The 21,923-nt window shown below is 50.0% G+C and overlaps 1 protein-coding gene across 1 annotated transcript; it reads right to left on the bottom strand.

Annotated features, from left to right (window-relative positions):
• Positions 1 to 8,901: 8,901 nt before the first annotated feature.
• On the bottom strand, positions 8,902 to 16,558 carry LOC147977571 (uncharacterized). Its single transcript, XM_087514481.1, has 5 exons — positions 16,228 to 16,558; positions 15,201 to 15,310; positions 9,198 to 10,050; positions 9,016 to 9,086; positions 8,902 to 8,970 (listed from the first exon to the last, which is right to left on the bottom strand). The coding sequence occupies exons 1-5, from the start codon at positions 16,556 to 16,558 to the stop codon at positions 8,902 to 8,904; spliced, it is 1,434 nt and encodes a 477-aa protein (XP_087370607.1).
• Between the last annotated feature and the right edge of the window lie 5,365 nt (positions 16,559 to 21,923).

Below are 21,923 nucleotides of genomic sequence, written 5' to 3'. Positions count from 1 at the left end.
AACGATGAGGCCGGCGGTTCGGGCGGCAAGCCATTTTGGGAGCTATCCCAGGAGTTGGAGGAAGAACCTCACCGCTATGAGGACACTGCGGAAGACACCGATCCTGACTACACAACCACTAGTGGCGTAGGGGATGACACCACTGATGGCGCCGCCGAGGATGCCACCACTGATGATGGCGGCGCACGCACAGATGGCAGCCAACCGAAGAGGCAACGGAAGGACCGGCGCCCGAGCGTGCTCGGCACCGTCAGGGAGGAATTTACTGAAGTGAACTCCGACGGGCAACCGACGGCGCCCAAACAAGTAGTCAAGGGGTACTCGGTTCAGCTCGAGTGCATTCTCCGGAGCACCGTCTCGATCAACACTGAGAACCTAAGGCATAAGGACCGAGGGAATTTGCGCAGCCTACTCTTCACGAAGCTGCACGAATGATACAAGTTCCCCGCTGAGTTTGCAAACACACGCCTCTCAGGGAATAAAGTGAACAATGTCGCCCTCACGAAGATGAGCACGGCCCTGTCTACTTGGAGAAGCACGGTGAAGGCAATGATTGATAAAGGTGATAGTTATGACAAGATCAAGGCGAAATATCCTTTGATGAGCGAAGATGACTACAAGGAGTTCAAGATCAAGTGCGAGAGCCCCGCAACCTCCGAATCAAGTCAGTGGGGGAAAGAAATGCGGCAGTTGAACTTAGGGGTCCACCAACTCGGTCCCGGCGGTTACAGAGTGGCGGAGCCTGTATGGGACAAGGAGGACGCGGAGCGTGCCGAGCAAGGCCTACCGCCCCGCTTCAAGAAATACAATGACAAGCAGACCAGGAACTTTCTCAGGGCCCGGTACAAGGAGGACCCGGTAACAAAGGAGCTTACCACGGATCCGAAGACCAAGGAGCTTGAGCTTGTTCTGGTAAGGAATACACCCCCGCGTAATTAGCTCCATATGGTTACATTCTAATTAATCCCCAATATTTCTAAATGGTTCACGTTCCTTCCGCAGGACAAAGAAAGCAGTAGCGTGGGGTCGTCTCAGAGCTCCCCTTTCGACACCCCTTTGAATAGGGCGTTGAACGTAATGAAAAACAGGGATAATCTCAATAAGCCGACGTCAGCTGGTCGTGTGGCCGGCAAAGGCTTGTCCACAAAATAGTCGTCATACTATACCACTGGTGGGCGAAAGGAGAAAAAGACCAGCTCGGAAAGCCAGTCGCGCGAGGTTGAAGCACTCAAGGCACAAGTGGCGCGGATTCCGGAGCTTGTCCAAGAGCAAGTGGAACAACAACTGGGAACGAAGCTCAACGCCATGGTGCCTACGTTGATACATGGGCTAACGACATGGATTGCGGGCGGCCAACAGGGGCCTCCCCCGGTTCCCAGCTTCACGGCCAGCAACTCGCACAGCACGCAGGCGGCGCCATTGGTGTCTCCGGCGGCGCCATTGGTGTCTCCGGCGGAGGCGGTATTCGTGTCTCCGGCGCCGGCACGGGCATTGGAGCTTAATGCACCCGGGTGTACGCCGGCCGGCACCTCGCCAGCAAGCGTCCCCTCCGTCAGTTGCACGCCCGCCGTTGGCGGTGCCTCGACATTAGCCAAGCTCGACGGCATCACGGTAACTAAGCCTCTCGACCGATGACTTCATCTCCTTGCCTTTGACTGGGCATCCCTGACACCCTACATGTTTTCGCAGGGCGCCGCCGACGTTCCTTGCACTCTCCTGCACTTCGTGGGCGGCGAGTTGGTCGATGTCGCCAAGGGCAGAATCGTTCAACCGGGCAACCCCATGTTCCACGGTAATCCGATGCCACCCACAATGTATAGGGTTGAAGTGGTTCGGGTGCTACCAGGCTGCGACGAGATGTTACCTCTGATTCGACCCGCTGGGGCCGACGAAGAAGATGAGATGACCCTCAGCGCCTGCGTAAGTTGGCCCCTGCTTTGGCCGAAGAGCCAGATTCGTTTGGGGGCGGGGGACACCACCCCACAGACAAGACCGCCAGTCGTGCCAGCGCCAAGCCATGGCAAGAACGCCGCAACGCTACCGGACATGCCGGACATCCCTATGGCACAAGATCCGGACATGCATATGGCACAGGATCTGGACGACGACAACGGTACATTTACCAACGTCGATAAGTACTTTGCCAAACATGGGTACGATGACGAGTTCTGCGGGCCTCCTTCTCAAGAACCCAACCAAGACGACCGCGATCTAGCTGGTACGTCGGAGAAACCCAGTTGCAACAGGCGTCGTCTGGCGTTCAGTTCTCAGGAGACGCCTCCAGCTGCCGCCTTCACCGAGCCTCAGATAGCTGAGGTGCAAAATATTATCAGCCCCAACACGCTCAAGAAGGCGGTCTTTGAGCAGAACTCGGTCCCATTACAACAGATCAAGAAGAAGAGCCGGAAACGGCAGACTAAAAAGGGCGCCGGTGCGAGCCAGCCGGCACCGAGTACGATCCGTGCTCAGGACGGGCCATCTTCACCTAAGGATATCTCGAGGAGGGTGCATGTGGCGGGTAGGGCGATGCTACCGACAAATATGCTCAATGCTGCAACCGGTGCTATGCGGAGTCTGCACGACAGTGTTCTTTTTTTGGAAAAGCGGCGTCTAAGAGAGAATGATGTGGCATACCCGATTTTCGTGGCCAAGGTGCCAGAGGGCAAGGGCTTTGTGGATGGCGACATCGGGGGTACGATCGTCCTGCGGTTTGATAACATATTTGCTATGTTTAACCTTCATCCGCTGCACTACACCTTCGTTCGGCTGTTTTCGCTGAGTATGGAGATGCGGATCATTAGAGACAAGACCCCGGACATCGTGATCGTCGACCCCTTCTACATGTGTGCCAAGCTCTTGAGCAGCGCTGGGGACCGCCAAGTCGTGAGTTCACACCTCGAAGGCGTCATTCTGGCAAACCCAGATAAGGATAACTTCCTTGTGGCTTACTTTCCCGAGTAAGTCATCCCTTAACCGCCCCGTAACATATGATTTCTTAGATTTCGATCGTTCGTTTTTTTCTAACATTCCGTGTTCTGTGCAGTGACACACATTGCACACTCATCCTCTTAAGCCCGAAATATTCCATGGCCACGTATTTCGATCCGAACCGTAACTCCAAGATAGACTACACAAATTTCAAGAAAGTTCTTGATGATGTTCTCCCCGGCTATGCCAAATCTGGAGGCACCTTCACTAGGGCAGTTCATAAGTATGGCAAGCACGTGTTCGCCCACAATACGATGTTCTGTTGCGTCAAGCAGCTGCCTGGCGGTCAGAAGGATGCCTACTACGCCCTCCATCACATGCGGGCGATCGTAAGGGACCATCATCACCTTCTGCTACCAAATAATCTCAAAGGTTGGGCCGCGAGCTTGTCGGCAATCCAGGACGCGGACATCAGACAAGAATTCTTTCGCATCCAGTCGGAGTTTGCGGACATCATCCATTAAGGTGTCTTTCATACCTCGGGGCAGTTCTTCCTCAGATATCAACCGTCCAACATTGAGATGGACGGAATGCTACAAATGCAGGCTGACAACGCCCGCGATTTCATGACCATCATGACAGACGGCGGCTTCATCCACGCTCCTGTCCATGAGTCGAGTCGAAAGTAGTGATGTGTAGTTCTGAAACATTGATTGGCTCATGTTGTAATTAAACTTTAATGAATTGTATGTCTCTTTGGTTTGGACAGTCGTTCAACTTAGATGTAATCGATGCTATTTATTAGTAGGACCATGAATCGTGCTATTAATGTCTTGCTTTTCTCTTCCGATCCTTTTGTTGCATACTTATATATTGCTTATGTATGTATTGTCTGTTGTTTGGCTTGTGCATAGAGATGCCATCGTATGTCGTGTACAAGGGTAAGATTCCCAGAGTCTACGACGACTGGGAGGAGTGTCGGAGACAGGTTCACTATTTCAGCGGTAACAGTTACAAAGGATACACCACTAGGGCGGAGGCGGAATCTAGATACGCCCGCTATCTAGCGGGAGAGAGGAGGGAGCGTTGGAGGAACCGAATGAAGACCAGTTTCATCGTGATGATGCTCATCGTGATGACTGCAGCTCTCTTCTATGTGATGGTAGTTTAGATGATCGATATCGACTTGTAATGTGAAGACAAACTCGATACTCGTGGTCTCGAGACTTGTAATGTTTTATCTTTGTTCGGCCTTTTGAATTCAGAGACTAATATGATGAATTGTATTCGGAGACTAATCTTCTATTGTATTCGATGAATCTGATGTTGCTGTGTGCTACTGTCTATATTCTGTCAAATAATATATTTTGTAACCTGTGCAAAAATCAGAAAAGTAAAAAAAACCTAATAAGTATACTAATGGCGCATCACCCAACAGTGCACCATTAGTATGCCAAAGCACATGGTTAAATATGGCCCCCTAGGAGGCATACTAATGGCGCATGGTGTTCTATACTAATGGCGCACTGCGTGGTGCGCCATTAGTATACCAGTAGTGTATGGCGCACTGCGTGGTGCGCCATTAGTATACCAGTAGTGTATGGCGCACTGCATGGTGTTCTATACTAATGGCACACCAGTAGTGTGCCATTAGTAGGCAAAACTGGTGCGCCATTAGTAGGCCTCTTCAGTGTGTCTCTGCTTGGCGATGTCAAGCGACTTCGTCGGTGTGCACTCGGGTGTCATGGCGTCGTCTCGGCCTCGCGCAACCTTTCAAATGTGCCCCGCGGCGCAGGTGGTGTTGCGGCATTGTGCAGTCTCGGTTTCGCGGAGCCTTTCGATTGCGTCGACGGTACAGTGTCATCGGCTTGTCTGCTTGGCAATGCCGACTTTTCCTGCAGTACACAGGCGCCGTGACGCTGTCTCGGCCTCGCGTGACCTTTCGAAGGCACCCCCGACGCCAGGGCCGGCCCTGAGGGGGGGGGGGGGGGGCAGGGGGGCGGCCGCCCCGGGCCCCCCAAGCCAAGGGGCCCCCTCTCCAGGTATATGTGTGCCCTGAATTCAGCCATTGGAGGCGCTCCAACTGCTGTTCTGTGTCTTAACGAAGAAGAAAGACGATCTAGCGCAATGGGCCTTGGGCCTTTATTTCTTTATTAGTATTACTATAACGTGAGTTACGTGGTGGTGGGCTGGTTGTCTCAGGGCCTTTCTTAGCACAAAATAGCGATCCTGTTTTGGAAGATTGAAGCCATCAATTGATTTATACCTTCCTCGTTTCCCTGCGGCGGCCGAAAAGCAGCAGCACACCGAGCCAAACCCTAACAAAGTAAAATAAACGGCGGTGATCAACGAACTGCACGCACGACCAACGAGGCTTCCTGCCTGGGCGCACATCGTGGTGATAGCGAAACAGAGGCGCGGCACCGTAGGTAATTTTGTTTTCCCTGCTTTTTATGGCGTCCAAATTTATGTTATAAAATACAGCTTTTATCACTATAATTTAGTATAAAATTTTCAGGATCCTTCTCTAGTCCTATTTTTTTTTTTGCATAGGCTGATCGTAATTGTCATCTGGCCGATTGTACATTTTATGCGATGGAATTTTCTCATGCCGCCAATTTTTTTGTTTGTTCGTGGATGGTTATAGGAGGATAGGTTATTGGTGGATAGACAACTTCTTGCCCACCTAATATATGAAGTTTTATTTGTGTCTGATTTCATAAGAGGTGTGTGAAAATCAAATTTACCTTTCGTCTAATATGACACATCGTTGCAACTTATTTCTTGGAGTAAGTAACTTAAGTTTCTCGACAACTTAATGATCCTATACATAGCTATCAAATGGAATTTAGGCATGCTTATTATTATTTCGATGTTGTATTAAGGGGCCCCGGGTTCTAGTTTCGCCCCGGGCCCCCGATATCTCAGGACCGGCCCTGCCCGACGCAGATGGTGTCGTGGCGCTGTGCAGTCTCGGTTGTGTTAGGCCTCCGATTGCGCCGATGGTGCAGTACCGTGGTTTTGTCTCGGCTGGCCAATGCCGTTCGATCTCTCTGGTGGAGCTTCGTGTTGTGTCGGGGCGTGTCTTCCCTCTTTGTTCTTCCTTGTTTATATGTTGTGGTGTGTGTTGTTTTGCTTTATCTCTTCTCATCCTGTGCCCCCCTGTAATTCTGGTTCACTTGAACCCATCTTGCAAAAGGCTGCGAAGCCTTAGAGACAAATGAATACAATTCAGGTGAGGGAGTTCTCCCCCCCCCCCCCCCCCCCCCCCGGGTGAAAATTCAAAAAAAAAAAAAAACTCCGGTATGCTCAGACCTTCTGGATGTATGCTCCCGGAGCTATATTGCAAACACGCCTGCTTAAGATGGCTAATGGAACACACATGCAAGTGTTAGTCAAGTGGGAAGTTATGCTGGCTCACATGGCTACATGGAAACCTTTGACCGATATGCCAGAACAGTTCTCGGATACTCAAGCTTGGGGACAAGCTAGTTCTCAAGGAGAGGGGCACGTCACGCACCGGTTGACATCTGACAGGAAGGACCCACCAGCAACACCTCTTGAACAGTTCACATGCAGCTCGCTGACAAGACGGCCCCACCAGGAGGGACTAATTCCACCCCATGACAGAGCCAACTCATGCTGGCAAGTAACTACCTACTTGTAGCTGACGTCGTATCCAGAAGGTGGCATCGAAGATCAGATAGATCCCTTGCACCTGCGTGTGCTTTCTCTCTTCGTCCTTCCTTCAAACCCTAGATCCCTCCTCTTGTGAGTGATTTTGTATCGGATCTGTATTAGAGCATCTACAGCCAGAATCAGCAAATCCGGCCTCTCAAACGCCCGCAAACACGATCGGGCACGTCTCATATTTTCTTCTCCACATACAACTCTCTCATATTCATCCTCTAAATTCATACAAAATCATGCGGAATATATAGCTCCGTACTATGTTATATACTACTCAAATTTTGTCGTTGTCGGAGATGGCCTGAGTCGCCTACGCCGAAGTCAGAGCCGCCTGCGCCGGAGCCTGCGCCGCCTCCATCTGTTGCCGACGTCGACGCTTGGCCTCGGCAGCCGACTCTGCATGGATGGAGTCCAGGATGGCGTGCTGCTCCGGCCACACGCCCACGTCCTCCTCCATCGCCGACGCCTCCTCCTCCCCCACATCCAGCGGCGGCGCCTCCTCTGTCAGTTCTGCTCCTCCTCCTCTTCCTCCTTCGTCGACTCCTCCTCTTCCTCCTTCGTCGACTCCTCCTCCACCACCTTCGTGAAATCCTCCTCCGGTTCCAGAGGTAGCCCCACTTCCCTACGGATCCGGACCTGCTCAAGGAGGAAGAGACGGTGCTGGATCGTCTTGTAGCGGCGGCGTGGGGGCATGGCTAACGGGCTCGAGTGGCGGCGGAGGGAGGGAAGATGCGAATGTGCTAGGGCTGGGACCGCCGGCCGGCTTAAATAGTCGGCTACAGCCTCGGGCGGGGAATCGGAGCGGCGCCACGCGGCATTCACACCGCGGCGACGGTCGAGGCGCCCGTCGGATTGTCGGGTTTCCCGGTGAGTCCGTGTGGGGCCACGCCGTCAGGCCGAGATGGCGGGTGTGCCTGGGCTCCCCCATATTCACCTCATCTTTGGGCTGGATATGGGGTGTGCCGGTCAGCCCGGACATTTGAGGGCCATTTGAGGGGCCCATCTAGATAAAAAAATCGTGATCGGACAGTGACCGGGCGGCCCGCCCGGGCGTATAAGGTGGGTTTGAGAGGTCCAGTTGTAGATGCTCTTACAATCTAGTGTGTCGCTGGAGAATGTCAAGTTAGGCAGGTTTGATTTCTAAATGATGGCAGTGTGTATCGATACCCACGGTCTGCAACAAGTACAAGGGTTACAATCACTTATGAAACCCCCCATCTTTAACTGTGGAAATGAGCACTACCAAATGCCTATAGCCACCATAGGATGCCAATCCAATGGTATTGAACGAGGGAAGCACGGCACCCCGTGGGGACTAATTGCTCACTCCGTAATCATCTTGATGTTTTTGACCACCTTGATTTTGTATTATCTTTTCCATAAGTGTAGGATTTTTGTGCAAATATTCTTGTGGGATGCTTTTGGCAGACTACTTGGATTTTGGGCACTTCGCATCTACGGGCCGACTCAGACTAGCTGAGTGAAAATAGCGAAGAAACCATGTTCTGAAGTAATTGTGAGATCCAAGTAAAAGTACAACATCAGATCAAAAGTACATGAAAGAATCATGTTTATCACCAATTACTTCATTATTAGTTTGCAATTATAAAATTGATAGTATTCACAAAAGAAAAAAATAATGTAAAATTCATGCCGTTAGAGCTATATTCATAGTTTGGTATCACGTACACCACTTATTATTGGAGTAACTGTTGACATAACTTTTCCATTGTAAAGGGCAGAGCCGCTACACAATTGTAGAAGTGCCAAAAAGAATAAAACGTTTGCCTCAAATGTTTTTTGAATGAACTGAGTATCTAACTGGAAAAAAAATAGCCAAAAGGTACCAAAATGAATGAGTCTTCTGGAAAGTTTCAACTAGGACTAAAAAGCACTGGTTAAGTGGATCAATCCTTTCTGGATTGAAGAAACTTGTTTATTAAAATTGCTCAGCTCGAGGGGAATACCTTTTTTTTTCGAAACGGAGGTAAAAGATTTGCCTCATCGATTAATTAAGAAGAAGAGAATTGCCCAGTTAATTAACGGAAAACCGGGCGAAAACCGATACATATAGACCACATGCGGACTACTCACTAAGAAAGAAACCCCCTAACCCCATGATCAACCTGACAAACATACATAACGTGTAACAACCATAATCCCTCACACTTCTGCGTCGTAAAGAAACACCCAACGAAACCAAGGTTGAAGACAACGAACGACACCAAATCCACGGAGACGAGCCAATCCGAGATGGTGGTCGAAGAGACTGAGAATCATCCATTAAGCAGCCACGAACGCCATACCAAGGGCGTCACTCTTCTTGCCTATGCTCCTGAGAGCCTTCTTCACCTTCTTGATTTTGCACGTAGAAGATTCCTCCACTAGAAGGCAAGCAATCGTCTTGCCAGACCCAGGGCTAGCTGCCTCCAAGGAGGCGAGCAAGCCGCCAAGCTTCTTCTTGAAGACTGCCTCGTCAATACGTGCCAGCATATCTTCACGGTCAAAGACAGGCGGGCGGATGGACTTCGGCGCCTTAGAATGAGGTGCCAAAGCACCTACCTCATCAACCTCGGCACCGACAAACGCGACCTTGTTCCTCACAGACACCGCCACCAGAACATTATCAGCCACGGGTACCACTGACACGATGGACTTTCGTGCCTCCAGTTGCCCACATGGCAGAGGTGAACCCTGTAGTTGCGCCTCAAAATTAGGTGCCAAAGCACCTACCTCATCAACCTCGTCACCCACAGACATCACATGCTCCATCTCCTTCGGAAGCACCATTGAAAGAGGTGAAGTGGGCTCGCCACAATGCTCCTGTAGCTCGGGCATAATCTGTAGCACTGGAGTCACAACCTCGTCGAAGACTACACTCCCAGAGACAGACAACGACACAGGCCTCGATGACAGACATGAAGTAGCACGAGGGGAGAAATGTCCATAGAGGCTTGCTTCCTCCCCAACTGAAGATCCAATCTGAAGCTCGGGCAGCGGAGACAGAACTGGCACAACCTCAAGTTTGGCGAGGGCGGCCTCCGCTCTCCCTAAAACACTCTCAACTCGCGCAAGGCAGTCAAGAAGCAACTCGGTCTCCTCGGCCAATCCGGATTGCACAGTCAAGACAGGCTGGAACGGCACATCTAATGTGGTGACTTCACTGGTGGGTGCAGGCGATGGAGCAGGACATTGGCGCGGCGAAGTTTGGGGAACAGGCTTCCTTGCACGGCAAAAGCGGGCGATGTGAACGGATCGAAGACAGTCCATGCATCGGATAGGATCCCTGCAAGAGTGTGCGCGATGACCTCGACAGAGGCACCGAAAACACCTATCTCTCAGCCATGCCGGAGGCGGGTGCCTCATATTGACAGCAGGGCGGCAGAAAGCGGCGGAAGCCGGGTGCCGCCTTCTTGAGACGAGCTGCCATCCCTCCAACACATTCCCGCATGGAGTGTGACACTCGGGAATTGCCGGCGTCGCCTCATGGTCGAAACATCCTCGCCAATCTCCACAGGCCGGACGCACAGGAGGCGCCACCTTTTGTCAGTCCCCGCACACCCTTGCATCAGGCTCCACACACGCCACTGAGGCAGCCCGCGGTGTCGTGGAATTGTCACGGCAGATGTCCTTAGTGTCAGGACTTAGTCGCGAGGCCAACGCATCTATGTGGTAGCTTGAGAGGGGTTGAGCGGGACGAGAGACGCGAGGTTTTACCCAGGTTCGGCCCCTCACGGTGGAGGTAAAAACCTACGTCCTGCTTCATTGATATTGATGATGATGATCACGGTTACAAGAGTGCTCTAACTCGAGAGCTATTGTCTAAACCTAACTTGTCCAACTTGTGGAACTTGTCCCCTTTTGGGGAGCCCTGCCCCTCCTTATATATGTTGGAGGGGCGGGTTACATGTAGAGTCCTATTAGGATTAGGACTAGTCTATCGCTAATACAAACCGGATACAAGTCCAGGTCTTAGCTCCTTGTAAGATAATATTCCTCCTGCCTTTTCCTCTTAAACCGGCCCACCATTAAACGTGAACTGGCCTTCTGGGTCTTGGGCCTTGTCATCTGTCTGTCCCGCACGCCGGATCACCAGTGAGTCATAATGACCAGGTGGGTTGCTTGTAAACCGCCAGGTCAAGGCGGGTCGCCAGTAACTCGCCAAGTGTCAGCGGGGTCTTCCGATAATCCGCCAAGTCCGGCCGGGTTAACTTCCGGCCGGTTTACACCGCGGGGTATATCCCCGACATTAGCCCCCAAGTTTAGCTTGGATTTATTCATGGTAAACTTATGCTGCAAAATAAACACAAGAACAAATTTGACAGGTTATGTTCCGGGTTAAGAATTTTTATAAACCGGTACCTGATCATCCTTAAGTCCTTGTTATTTCCTCCTTCTGGGAAATCCGGGTCAACAGACCAGCTTCATAATCAATTTGCCGACATTGGCTTGTCACCGAGAAATATTGTGAAGAATAAATCCTTTGACTCAGCTTCGCCGGTTTAAGAAATACGGATCTGAAAATACTTATCTGATATTCAGCCGGTTTGAAGATGTAAAACTTGCCGGTTTAATATTACCAAAATGGCCGGTTTATAAATATTGATGGCGTCGGGTCATAATTGTTGTCGACACCGGGTCATGTAATTGATCTTCCTGATTTGCTCAAAACTAATAAAATGAAGATGTTCCTCCTTTATATGCATAATACCTATAGCCCCCAAGTCTTAAGAGGAGAACATAGTGATAACTTAAGACTTGCTCCAATAAGTGTTTCAACCTTAAAGAAATCCGGTTTGTTCATCTCAATCATATAAACTGAATACTCCATATACGTAGCCCCCAAGTGCCGGGTTGTCATGCTTGCAGCAACCTGGAACTTGCAATTGCTTATAAAAACTTCAATCAGTGTAGCCCCCAAGGGCCGGGTCATTATGCAATAATTAGCATGGACTTTATAAATATAATCATGTAGACTTGAGCAGTGATGTGTAGCCCCCAAGGACCGGCTTAGTAAGATAATACTGAACCGGGACTTTATATATACTTCAATGAAAATAACATCTTATAATGTAGCTTCCATCGTAGGGCTTGAACCCACGTCCATAAGGTTAAGAGTTTTGTGCTTTACCAACTGAGCAATGAATCCTTCAATATTATGAACGAAAACTTGTGTACCTTGAATTGTTGACAGGAGCAATTGGTAGCCCCCAAGGGCCGGCTCATTATAATGTGATGAGTCGGGTCTTCAATAAGGTGAGCAAACAATGACTTTGCATTAGCCCCCAAGTGTAATGGTGCATGCTTTGCAGCGACATGAGACTTGCATATTTGATGTAATCTCAACTTGAATAATGTAGCCCCCAAGTGCCGGGTCGTAAGCCTGCAGCGACTCGGGACTATTCCTTCAATTATAGAATAAATCATATCCATTGACAAGATGATAGCCATTGCGCTAAAGCGACTTTGAAAACCTTAATCATAATACTGGTTATTGATAACCATAATAAAAATCCAGCCATGTTGGCTATTCAAGATAATATAATCCGGTATGAAAACCTTATTCATTCAATATCATAATGAAATTTCAGCCAAGTTTGACTATTTGAATAATATAACTCAATGATTTATAAGCGCATGATTCCAATGGCGCAATCCAAATATATACTGGCGACTTATTGTCCAAAGCCAGGCCGGTTTAATAAACACCGAATCATACTACCGGTTTAATAAACACCGGTGATTTATAATCATGCTTTATTCAACCTGTTTCTGCGTACAACAAGTTTAAAGTGTCCTGGCGGTTTACCGCCGGACGGGTCATAATGCCCAACATATAACCTGGGTTTATAACCAAGGCTGCATTTAGAATAATCAAATATGAAATATATCATACCTGTGACATTGAATCACATTGTTGGTTTTACCAACTTTTTGTAGTAAGGGTGATAACCCAAATCTTGAGTACTGATAACTCCTTCCATATTGTGCCGGTTTATGATAAAATCATGTCGGGTTGTGATAAACACTGTGTTACTCCATAAGAGGATGTTAACAACAAGGATCAAACCGGGCAAATAGTCTCTGGATTGACGTGAACTGTGTTCCGTCAATTGATTGGTTGAAAACTTTGTCGTTTTAAAAAGAACGCAATAAAAAAGAAAAAAGAAAAAAGTGGAAAGCAAAAGCAAAGAGAAAACCGTTTGCAAAAAAGGTTTATTTGAGCTGATCAAATGGCGTTACCATGGCCGAACACGACCAAACTCCCGTTAGGTGTAACTATGGTTCTAGTCAGCCAGGTCTCCAAATGAAACCGTGGCATTTATGCCGACCAAGTGGCATGGCGATGGTTCGGGTTCGACCAAGCCCCCAAGTGATTCTGTGGCCTTAGGCCGATCAAGAGGCATGAGTGGTTCAGACGTGACCAAGTCCCCAAGTGATCTGATGGCTCTCGCCTATCAAGAGGTATGGTATTGGTTCGGACACGACCAAACCTCCAAGTGATATAACATGATGCTTTTAGAAAAGCGAACTCAAGGGGTAAACCGGAGGCCGCTTTAGAACAACTCCGTGTAACCACACATGATGTAAAAGAACAGATACCCCGCTTTATGAAGCAGAAGCCCCCATGTGATCAATAATATGTCAGGTTAGTAAGGCGGGATACCCATGTTTGAACCGCGCATCATGGCAGCAGGTCCTCTTTGGCAATTTTTAACTTTTTGCAAGAGATAAATTCTTCTTGAACCGGGATCTTGAACCGGATATGGAGACCTTCAAAGCTTTGTGGGAGACATCTTTTCCTTGACCCGGATTTTAAACCGGAATCTTCCTTTTTAGCCGGAAATTTTCTGACGGCCTTTAAACTCGACCTTGCGAGAAGTTAATTCCTTTTTGAACCGGAAATTCTTAAACCGGACTTGAGAGCTTCAGAGCTTTATTGGAGAACAAATTTCCCTTGTACCAGATTGTAAACCGGAATCCTTTTCTGATGACCCGAAACTTCTTCATTGAGCCGGGATTTTGTAACTGTCATATACTTTCTAATCCGGAAATTTTCTGACGGTCTTTAAACTTTCATCAATATAACAGTAGCCTCCGGGACCGGGTTATCCTTCCCTCCATCGTCCTGGGGTTCTTAAATTTGCTGAAACTGGCAATATTCGCTGAGTCATGTCATCGTAGCCCCCGAGTCTCAAAGGTGACTCGAGGAGTTGGCTTGAGACTCTCCATATTTGACCGTGATATAAACCGGCATAACTTGTATATCATTGGCGTTGATAGCACGATGTGAATTCATAGAAGATTGAGGTGACTGCGGCGGGTTGTAAATGATCCCATATGAGCTGTGTCAGCAACTCAGCCAAGGGTTCCTTCCAGCTGGCGATTTGAAGTTTAACCAAAATTGTAGTGGCGGCGACTTGTGCGCCTGCCCATTGAGCCATCCAGTGCAGACGGCGGCTGAATGATAATTTGCCTCCAATGTATTGAAAGAAAATCCGGGCAAACCAAGCAATGACTTGCTCATACTCGATAAATAGCTCATGCAGACAGGTGCGGCCCGGTGTGTTGATGTAGACCAGGTCCGCAGAAGCGGCGGCTTTGTGCACGTCCATTGAACAGGTAATACGTCACGGACTATCGCCGGGCGGAATATTATCAGCCTATGTTCCATATCCATGGTATAAACCATATTTGTAATGAATAATGGTCCTGTGTATAAAAATATAAATCAAAGTAATTTGTTCCCTTAATAAAAACAATATATACTAAAAAAGTAGATTTAGATGGATATCACCTGATGTTTTTTGTTCGGACAATGGATGATTTGTTCATCATGACAGAGGCGGGTGGCGGCGTCGGCATCGCCGGAGCAGCGTCTTGGAGATGGCGGGTCGCACGGCGGTCTTGGCGCAAGGTGATGGCAGAGGCAGAGCGGCGTCGAACCAAGGGTGCGCCGGTTTATAAGAAGGAACGGGTATGGTGACCCGGCGCGGCGGCTCATACTGCAGAAACGGCATGGCCGTCCGAGGCAGGCTCAGTCCGGCGTGATAGACGACGCAGGGGCCGGGCCCGAGGCAGTGGCGATTTAAAGGCAAAGTCGAGTCCGAGGCGGTTTAGCAGTGCCGCGGGCCATCATTTCAGCTGAAGCGAATCACCGGGGCAGCTCAACGCATGATCGGCGCGGCCCGGCGGGTCGGATGCGCGAACCGGCGACGGCGGGGTCGCAGCGGGTCAACGAAGACGACCCGGTGGTGGAGATGAACCAGCGATTTGGCACGATAGTGGTGACTTGAAGGTGTTTGTGGAGGCGGAGCGGTGACTCACTACAGAGGCGGGTCTAACCCGGGCGGCTCACGGCGGTTTGAGCAGAGGCGACTAAGCAGAGCCGGCCCAGAATTGGCCGTGGAGAGGAGAGGCCAGCCCAGCGGGGCGCGTTGTAGCCCGACGAAGGCCAGCGGGTTGGAGCGGTGCGGTGACTCAGCACGGAGTCAGAAGATGGCGAATCAGAAGCAGCAAGCGGCTCTCAGGCGTGGCCGGCGACTTGTATTGAATCCTTCTTTGGAATCCGTGCATTGTACTTGTTGGGAGCTCGTTTGGTGATAGTAGATGATCCTACTGATAAGCGCGGCGGCTTGTGCCAAATCTTTGGGATTTTCCCTGTCAATCTTGTTAACAGAGCTGATGGTTACTGCCCATAAAAGTTCTGACCTCAATTCAGTTAACTCAAAGTTGATATAGATCCTTCCAAAAAACTGGTCCTTTCTTCATCCGGATGCAAATTTCTCAAACCCTAGATGAGATCCCTCCAAGAACTCAACACCACCGTGCGCGAGCCCCATGGTGGGCGTCAACTGTCGTGGAATTGTCACGGCAGATGTCCTTAGTGTCAGGACTTAGTCGCGAGGCCAACGCATCTATGTGGTAGCTTGAGAGGGGTTGAGCAGGACGAGAGACGCGAGGTTTTACTCAGGTTCGGCCTCTCACGGTGGAGGTAAAAGCCTACGTCCTGCTTCATTGATATTGATGATGATGATCACGGTTACAAGAGTGCTCTAACTCGAGAGCTATTGTCTAAACCTAACTTGTCCAACTTGTGGAACTTGTCCCCTTTTGGGGAGTCCTGCCCCTCCTTATATATGTTGGAGGGGCGGGTTACATGTAGAGTCCTATTAGGATTAGGACTAGTCTATCGCTAATACAAACCGGATACAAGTTCAAGTCTTAACTCCTTGTAAGATAATATTCCTCCTGCCTTTTCCTCTTAAACCGGCCCACCATTAAACGTGAACCGGCCTTCTGGGTCTTGGGCCTTGTCATCTGTCTGTCCCGCATGCCGGATCACCAGTGAGTCATAATGACCAGGTGGGTTGCTTGTAACCATCAGGTCAAGGCGGGTCGCCAGTAACTCGCCAAGTGTCAGCGGGGTCTTCAGATAATCCGCCAAGTCCGGCCGGGTTAACTTCCGGCCGGTTTACACCGCGGGGTATATCCCCGACACGCGGCGTCTGCGGTGCCGGTGCCAACTCCTCCTCATCGGTGTCGTCGTCGGTGGCATCAGCGGACATTCCAACCCACAGGAACCCAGGAGGGGCTGCAGGGGCTCACCCGCCGGTGAAGGCAGCAACGTCCAGAGGTCCAGGTCGGAGCCCGCACTAGCAGTGACGACGGCCTCCAATCCCCCATCCATCTGGATGGAGGCACGCACCTGCCAGCAAGAGGGGCGCAACGAAGCTTCAGTTGCCAGAACAGTCTGAACAGGGCCGACGAAGGCGCCGGTGGCCAATGGTGCTGGAGTGGTCGTCGTCATTGCTGGCTTCTGGAGGTGGCCTCGAATGGTCGGGGCGAGGGCTGCCGCGGCAAGCAGAGCGGCAGGAGCTGGGGCAGCGGGCGGCGAGGTCGGAGCGGCCGCCGGTGGTGCCGGAGTGGCCGCCGTCATTGCGGTCTTTTGGAGGTGGCCTCGGATGGCTGGGCCCGCCCTGCGGAGGCGGGTGCTGCGGCGGCAAGCTGAGCGGCAAGAGCTGGGGCAGCAGGCGGCAAGGTCGGAGCGGCCGCCGGCCGGGAGGCACACGAGCTCGACTGCATCGGCCAGCGAGGTGGAGGAGCTTGAAGGGGGGGGCGATGGAGAGAGGACGCGGTGGAGATCCCAGATCCGGTCACAGCGGGAGCAGGGGATGCCGGAGGAGGTAGATCGGGGCGGCGCCGCCGGCGCGGGCACACTCACCCGTCCTGTGCAAGGACGCGAGAGCATCCCACGGAAACACAGCTCCCCAACCAGGGGAATACAATGAGGGAGGAGACCATTAAGAAAACACAGAAATTTAATTATTTTTGACTCGTAGTGAGCATGTCCATGGAGTGACAACCGGAAGCTTGCTAGGTGCCATGTCATCCTTGCTTTTAACCTAGCTCCCTTTTTGTGTGGTTCAAAGGAAATGGTGTTCGCACAGCGATCAACAATGGATTACAAGTCGCAGACACATCCGTACAAAATGTTGACCCCCAAATTTTTTTTATTTACTCCGCAAAAAAAAATTTATTTAAAAACAAGCACCTCTTTTTTTCTTTGCAAATTTAAAAGTGAGCACCTCAACAGCGAAGCCAATGCGATATCCAAGTAAAAACTATGGCCTCGGATTCGGTTTTAAGGTACATGCATGTTTGATCAGCAATTACATCACTATTAATGTGCAATTTTATATCATGTAAACTTGATATTCACAAAAGGAAATAGCATATAAAATGGATGTCGTTATAGCTATATTCAGAAGCATGTAGTTATGATTGTAATTTTGTATCACACATACCACATATTAGTTGGGTATAAGTGCTGACTGAACTTTTTCCTAGGACCTCAAAATGTGCCATACATTGTATGTAAGGTGGAGGGGTTTATACAAAAAAAAAATGAAAAGCAGATGGGTTTACGAACATAAGGCAGAGCAGTTACATAAATATACTAGTGTCAAAAGAAAAAGACAATTGCCTCACCGTGTTTTGGATGAACTGGGAAATATCCACTAAAACTATGTCGGCTGCGAACCAACCTGTAACCGGATAGTTAGGAAGACAGTGATATCTCTAGCTCGTCAAAATTCAAGTCCTAGACTAGACTTAACATTGTTGCTCGCATTTTCCTAGCTCAATCTCTCATAGATGTTCATAAGTGTAGGGTATGCGTGCGTGCGTGCGTTCATATGGGTAAATGCATGTGCACATGTATGAGCGTCTACGTCTATACAGTGTTTGAGGTGCTCATAGAAGTAGGGTATACGTGCGTGGCTTGATAACGGTAAGTGTATGTGTGTATGTATGAGCGTCTATGTCTGTTCTATGTAAAGCAAAAAGTGGGGGCTAGCTGCTCCTTATACATAAAAAAAGACATAAAAAAAAGCCAATCACTCCATGTCGGAGTGAACATACATGCCAAGGGGCGTCAGCTTGCTTGACAGATTCAAGCTGTACCGCCATAGAATATAGAATGGAAGAGAAGACCCACAACGATGCTTGGCATGAAGATCGCCACAATCAACCAATATGCGGTTTAATATGAGAGATTGCTGACCACCCTCGCCAGGTGGTTGTCCTCGGTGCCGGAAAACGAGCATATAACACGATGCGGTACTAATTTAACGGTGTAGCCCGCCCTCCACGAGTGCACGTACAGGTTTTTTTTTTTTTGAGGGTTTGGCCAAAATTTATTTATCAAAGTCCACAGAGGGTGGGATACAAGTTGTGTCATGGGGCTGGCCCAGCCACACATGCATGTACAGGTGAAAGTGAAGCACGATGATGGATGGTAGCTCGTCAGCTACGGCCCGTACTGGCCCAATAAGCCTTGTGTGGTCACACATAGTCCAGTTTTGCATTTTGGGCGGCAGGGTTTTCGGCGGCTCCTCCTACATCTCTGGCCGCGAAAAACCTACCCTCTCGTTTAGGGTTTCTATCTCTGGCGGCGATCTCATCGTCGTCTAGATCGCTGCTTCTACCTACCGCCGGCCGACTCCTCTCCTGCAGTCTCTTTCCCCCGGTCTAAGACAGAGGGTCGGATCGGGCTTTCTCAGGCGAAGCCGCTTTTCTCGCAGGGGAGTAAACCCTAGATGGCGGAACCGGCAGGATCCGCGTCGGCAGGATGGACGGGGGAGAATCTGGATGAGATGCTACAACACCTGGACCTACAAGACGATGAGCTCGACGATGTGGTTGTCGGGGTAGAGGAGGTGAAGAAGTTCGAAGCAGATGCAAGGTGGCTGGCGATTGGGAAGGTCAACACAAACCGTATTTTCAGTTCATCGGCCATGTTCGAGACCCTGAAATCGGTCTGGGGATTAGCTCATGCACCCAAGCTCAGGGAAGCGGGAGAAAATCTTTTTATCTTTCAGATGTTTTGCTTGGGTGATTGGAAGAGGGTGGTTCATGGAGGACCATGGCTGTTTAGGGGGATGGGGATGTTGATAGAGGACTATGATGGCAAGAAGGAACCAACTGCTGTCGAATTTGATGGACTATATGTTTGGGCTCAGATTCATAACATCCCAGAGCTGTATCGGAAGGCGGAAGTAGTGGGCCAACTGGCTCGACGCATCAGTCGGGTGAAAGAAATCCAGCTTACACCTCGACTCTTTTTACGAGGGTGATTATGCAAGGGTTCGTGCAAGGGTGTTGGTGAATTAGGCTCTCACAAGGGTGACGCCTCTGAATGTGGTCGGAGAAGGGAGACGTTTCCTTCCCGTTAAGTATGAAAAAATCCCTTATTTTTGCAAGGTCTGTGGGTTCATGGGCCACAACCATGAGGAGTGTGGGGATGGTGTCTGGGAGGAGAAGGATAAGCAGTGGGGTAGCTGGATGATTGCACAGAGGAGGGAAACCGCTCCGGAACAGCAAGGTGAACGAGCTTCCCGTGGGGGTCGTACAGGAGGACGAGGTAGAGGAAGGACCGGCAGAGGCACGAACTACCGCCAGAAGACGTCGCCACGTAAGCGTACATCAGAAGAGGCGGGACTGGGAACCGGAACGGAGGAAGATGAGGTGACGAGCCCGCTTAAGAAGGGGCCAGGCGAGGATGTGCCTAATGGCGTGCATACGGCACGGAAAAACCTGAACCTTGCACTCAATTTGGAGAAGGTGGTAGACTCATCTGCTATTGCTGATATGGGAAAGAGCAAGGATAGTGCTGAGGCTGCCGCCATGGCAATTCCACCCCTGCCTCAAGCCTACGTATCGCCTAGGGACGCCAAGAAGGCAAAGAAGGCAGGATCACCAATGAAGACGGACACGAACAACATGGCATCGTTGGCGGGCTCCAGTACGGAGCGCCGCCAGGCCCAATGAAAATCCTCAGCTGGAACTGCCGTGGGATAGGCGATCCCGCGACAGTTCGTGAACTCCGCGATTTAGTGGAGATGAGTTCGCCTATGATCCTTTGTTTAGTTGAAACTCAATTGCAGAAGAGTCGTGTTGAAGGTCTTCGTTTTTCTTTAGGTTTTGATTTTAGTTTTGGAGTTGGTAGTAATGGTAGGAGTGGAGGAATTTGTATCTTTTGGAAGAACTCAGTGGATGTGGCAATAAAGAATTTTTCGGAGTATCATGTGGATGCTTGGGTGCTTGAGCAGGGGAGGGAACAATGGCATCTCTCGTGCTTCTATGGAGAGGCAACTCGGAGCCTCAGATATAAAACATGGAACACAATGAAGAGGCTGCGGGGGAGAGCACTCTACCATGGTTGTGTATCGGTGACTTTAATGAGATCCTGAGACCTGAGGAGCAACTTGGTCCTAATGCACGTGATAGTGCCCAGATAGAGGCCTTCAGAGAGGCCGTCGACGTTTGCAGGCTCGCTGATTTGGGTTACCGAGGGCTGGACTGGACTTGGGAGAAGAAGGTAGTGGATGGTCATTATTGTCGAGTTCGGCTTGATAGAGTATTGGGATCGGCGTGCTGGTCTGCGTTATTCCCTTTTGCAAGCTTGGAACATCTAACTGCCGCGAAGTCTGATCACTCACCTATACTACTAGAGACGGACCTTGTGGATACAAGTGTTCGGGCAAAGCAAAAGCAATTTCGGTATGAGTGTATGTGGGAGCGAGACCCGAGTTTTGGTGATATGTTAGCTGAAGCTTGGACCGATTCAGGCAGGGCTCAAACAGTCTCGGGTTTATCAGCCAAACTAGCTACCGTCGCTGGCACCTTACAGAGATGGGGCCGAAGTAAATTTGGTGCAGTTCGGGCGGAGCTGCGCTCTCTGCGCCTACGGCTTTCAGAGCTACGTGCGCTTCCTGGCCAGGTAGGTCCTTCGCCGGAGGAGGAGAGGATTGAGGCTCGAATGGCAGAATTATGCTTCCGAGAAGAGATCATGTGGAGGCAGCGTGCCCGTATCCGGTGGCTAGCAGAAGGTGACAGCAACACCAAGTTTTTCCATCGCAAAGCAAGCACGCGCAAAGCTAGAAACCGTATCTCTGAGCTGCAAAGAGCTGATGGGACAATATGTACGGATGAGCAGGAGATGGCGAACATGGCATCAAGCTTCTATGGTAACTTGTATGCCTCCGAGAATACCGTCGGTATTGAGGAGGTGCTATCCCACATACCGCCTAGAGTGGACGAGTCCATGAACACTGCTCTGGATGATGAGTACACGAAGGCAGAAGTTAAGGCGGTGTTATTCCAGATGTTTCCTACCAAGGCTCCCGGACCGGATGGCTTTCCTGCTCATTTTTTCCAGCGGCATTGGGATCTGTGTGATGATGAGGTAACTGATATGGTGTTGCGTGTTCTTAAGGGAGAGGATTCCCCGGAGGAGATAAACAAAACGTTCATAGTTTTAATTCCCAAGATTGCAAGTCCAAAAAATTTAGGACAGTTTCGACCGATTAGTCTCTGCAATGTGATTTTTAAAATTGCATCTAAGGTTCTGGCTAACCGGCTCAAGCTTATTCTCCCCGACATCATCTCTGAGGAGCAGTCAGCATTTGTACCAGGCCACCTTATTACTGACAACTTTATATCTGCATATGAGTGCTTGCACTATATGAAAACAAGGAAGCTGAAGGGTAATAGATTTTGCGCTTTGAAACTTGATATGATGAAAGCCTATGATAGGCTTGAGTGGAATTATCTGAAGGAAGTGATGCTTAAGATCGGAATAAGTCCACGGTTCACGGAGATTGTCATGAGGTGTGTTACATCGGTTTCCTTTTCTGTTATCTTCAACGGGGGGAAACAAGAGGAGTTCATGCCATCCCGGGGACTCCGACAGGGTGATCCGATTTCTCCCTATCTCTTTTTGCTAGCAGCAGAAGGACTCT

Source organism: Triticum urartu, chromosome 3A (genome assembly GCF_056163025.1).
Source record: "Triticum urartu cultivar PI428250 chromosome 3A, HENAU_Tu73, whole genome shotgun sequence".
Taxonomy (NCBI): domain Eukaryota; kingdom Viridiplantae; phylum Streptophyta; class Magnoliopsida; order Poales; family Poaceae; genus Triticum; species Triticum urartu.
Note: the sequence above shows the minus strand (reverse complement) of the source record. Positions and strands in the feature narration are given on the sequence as shown.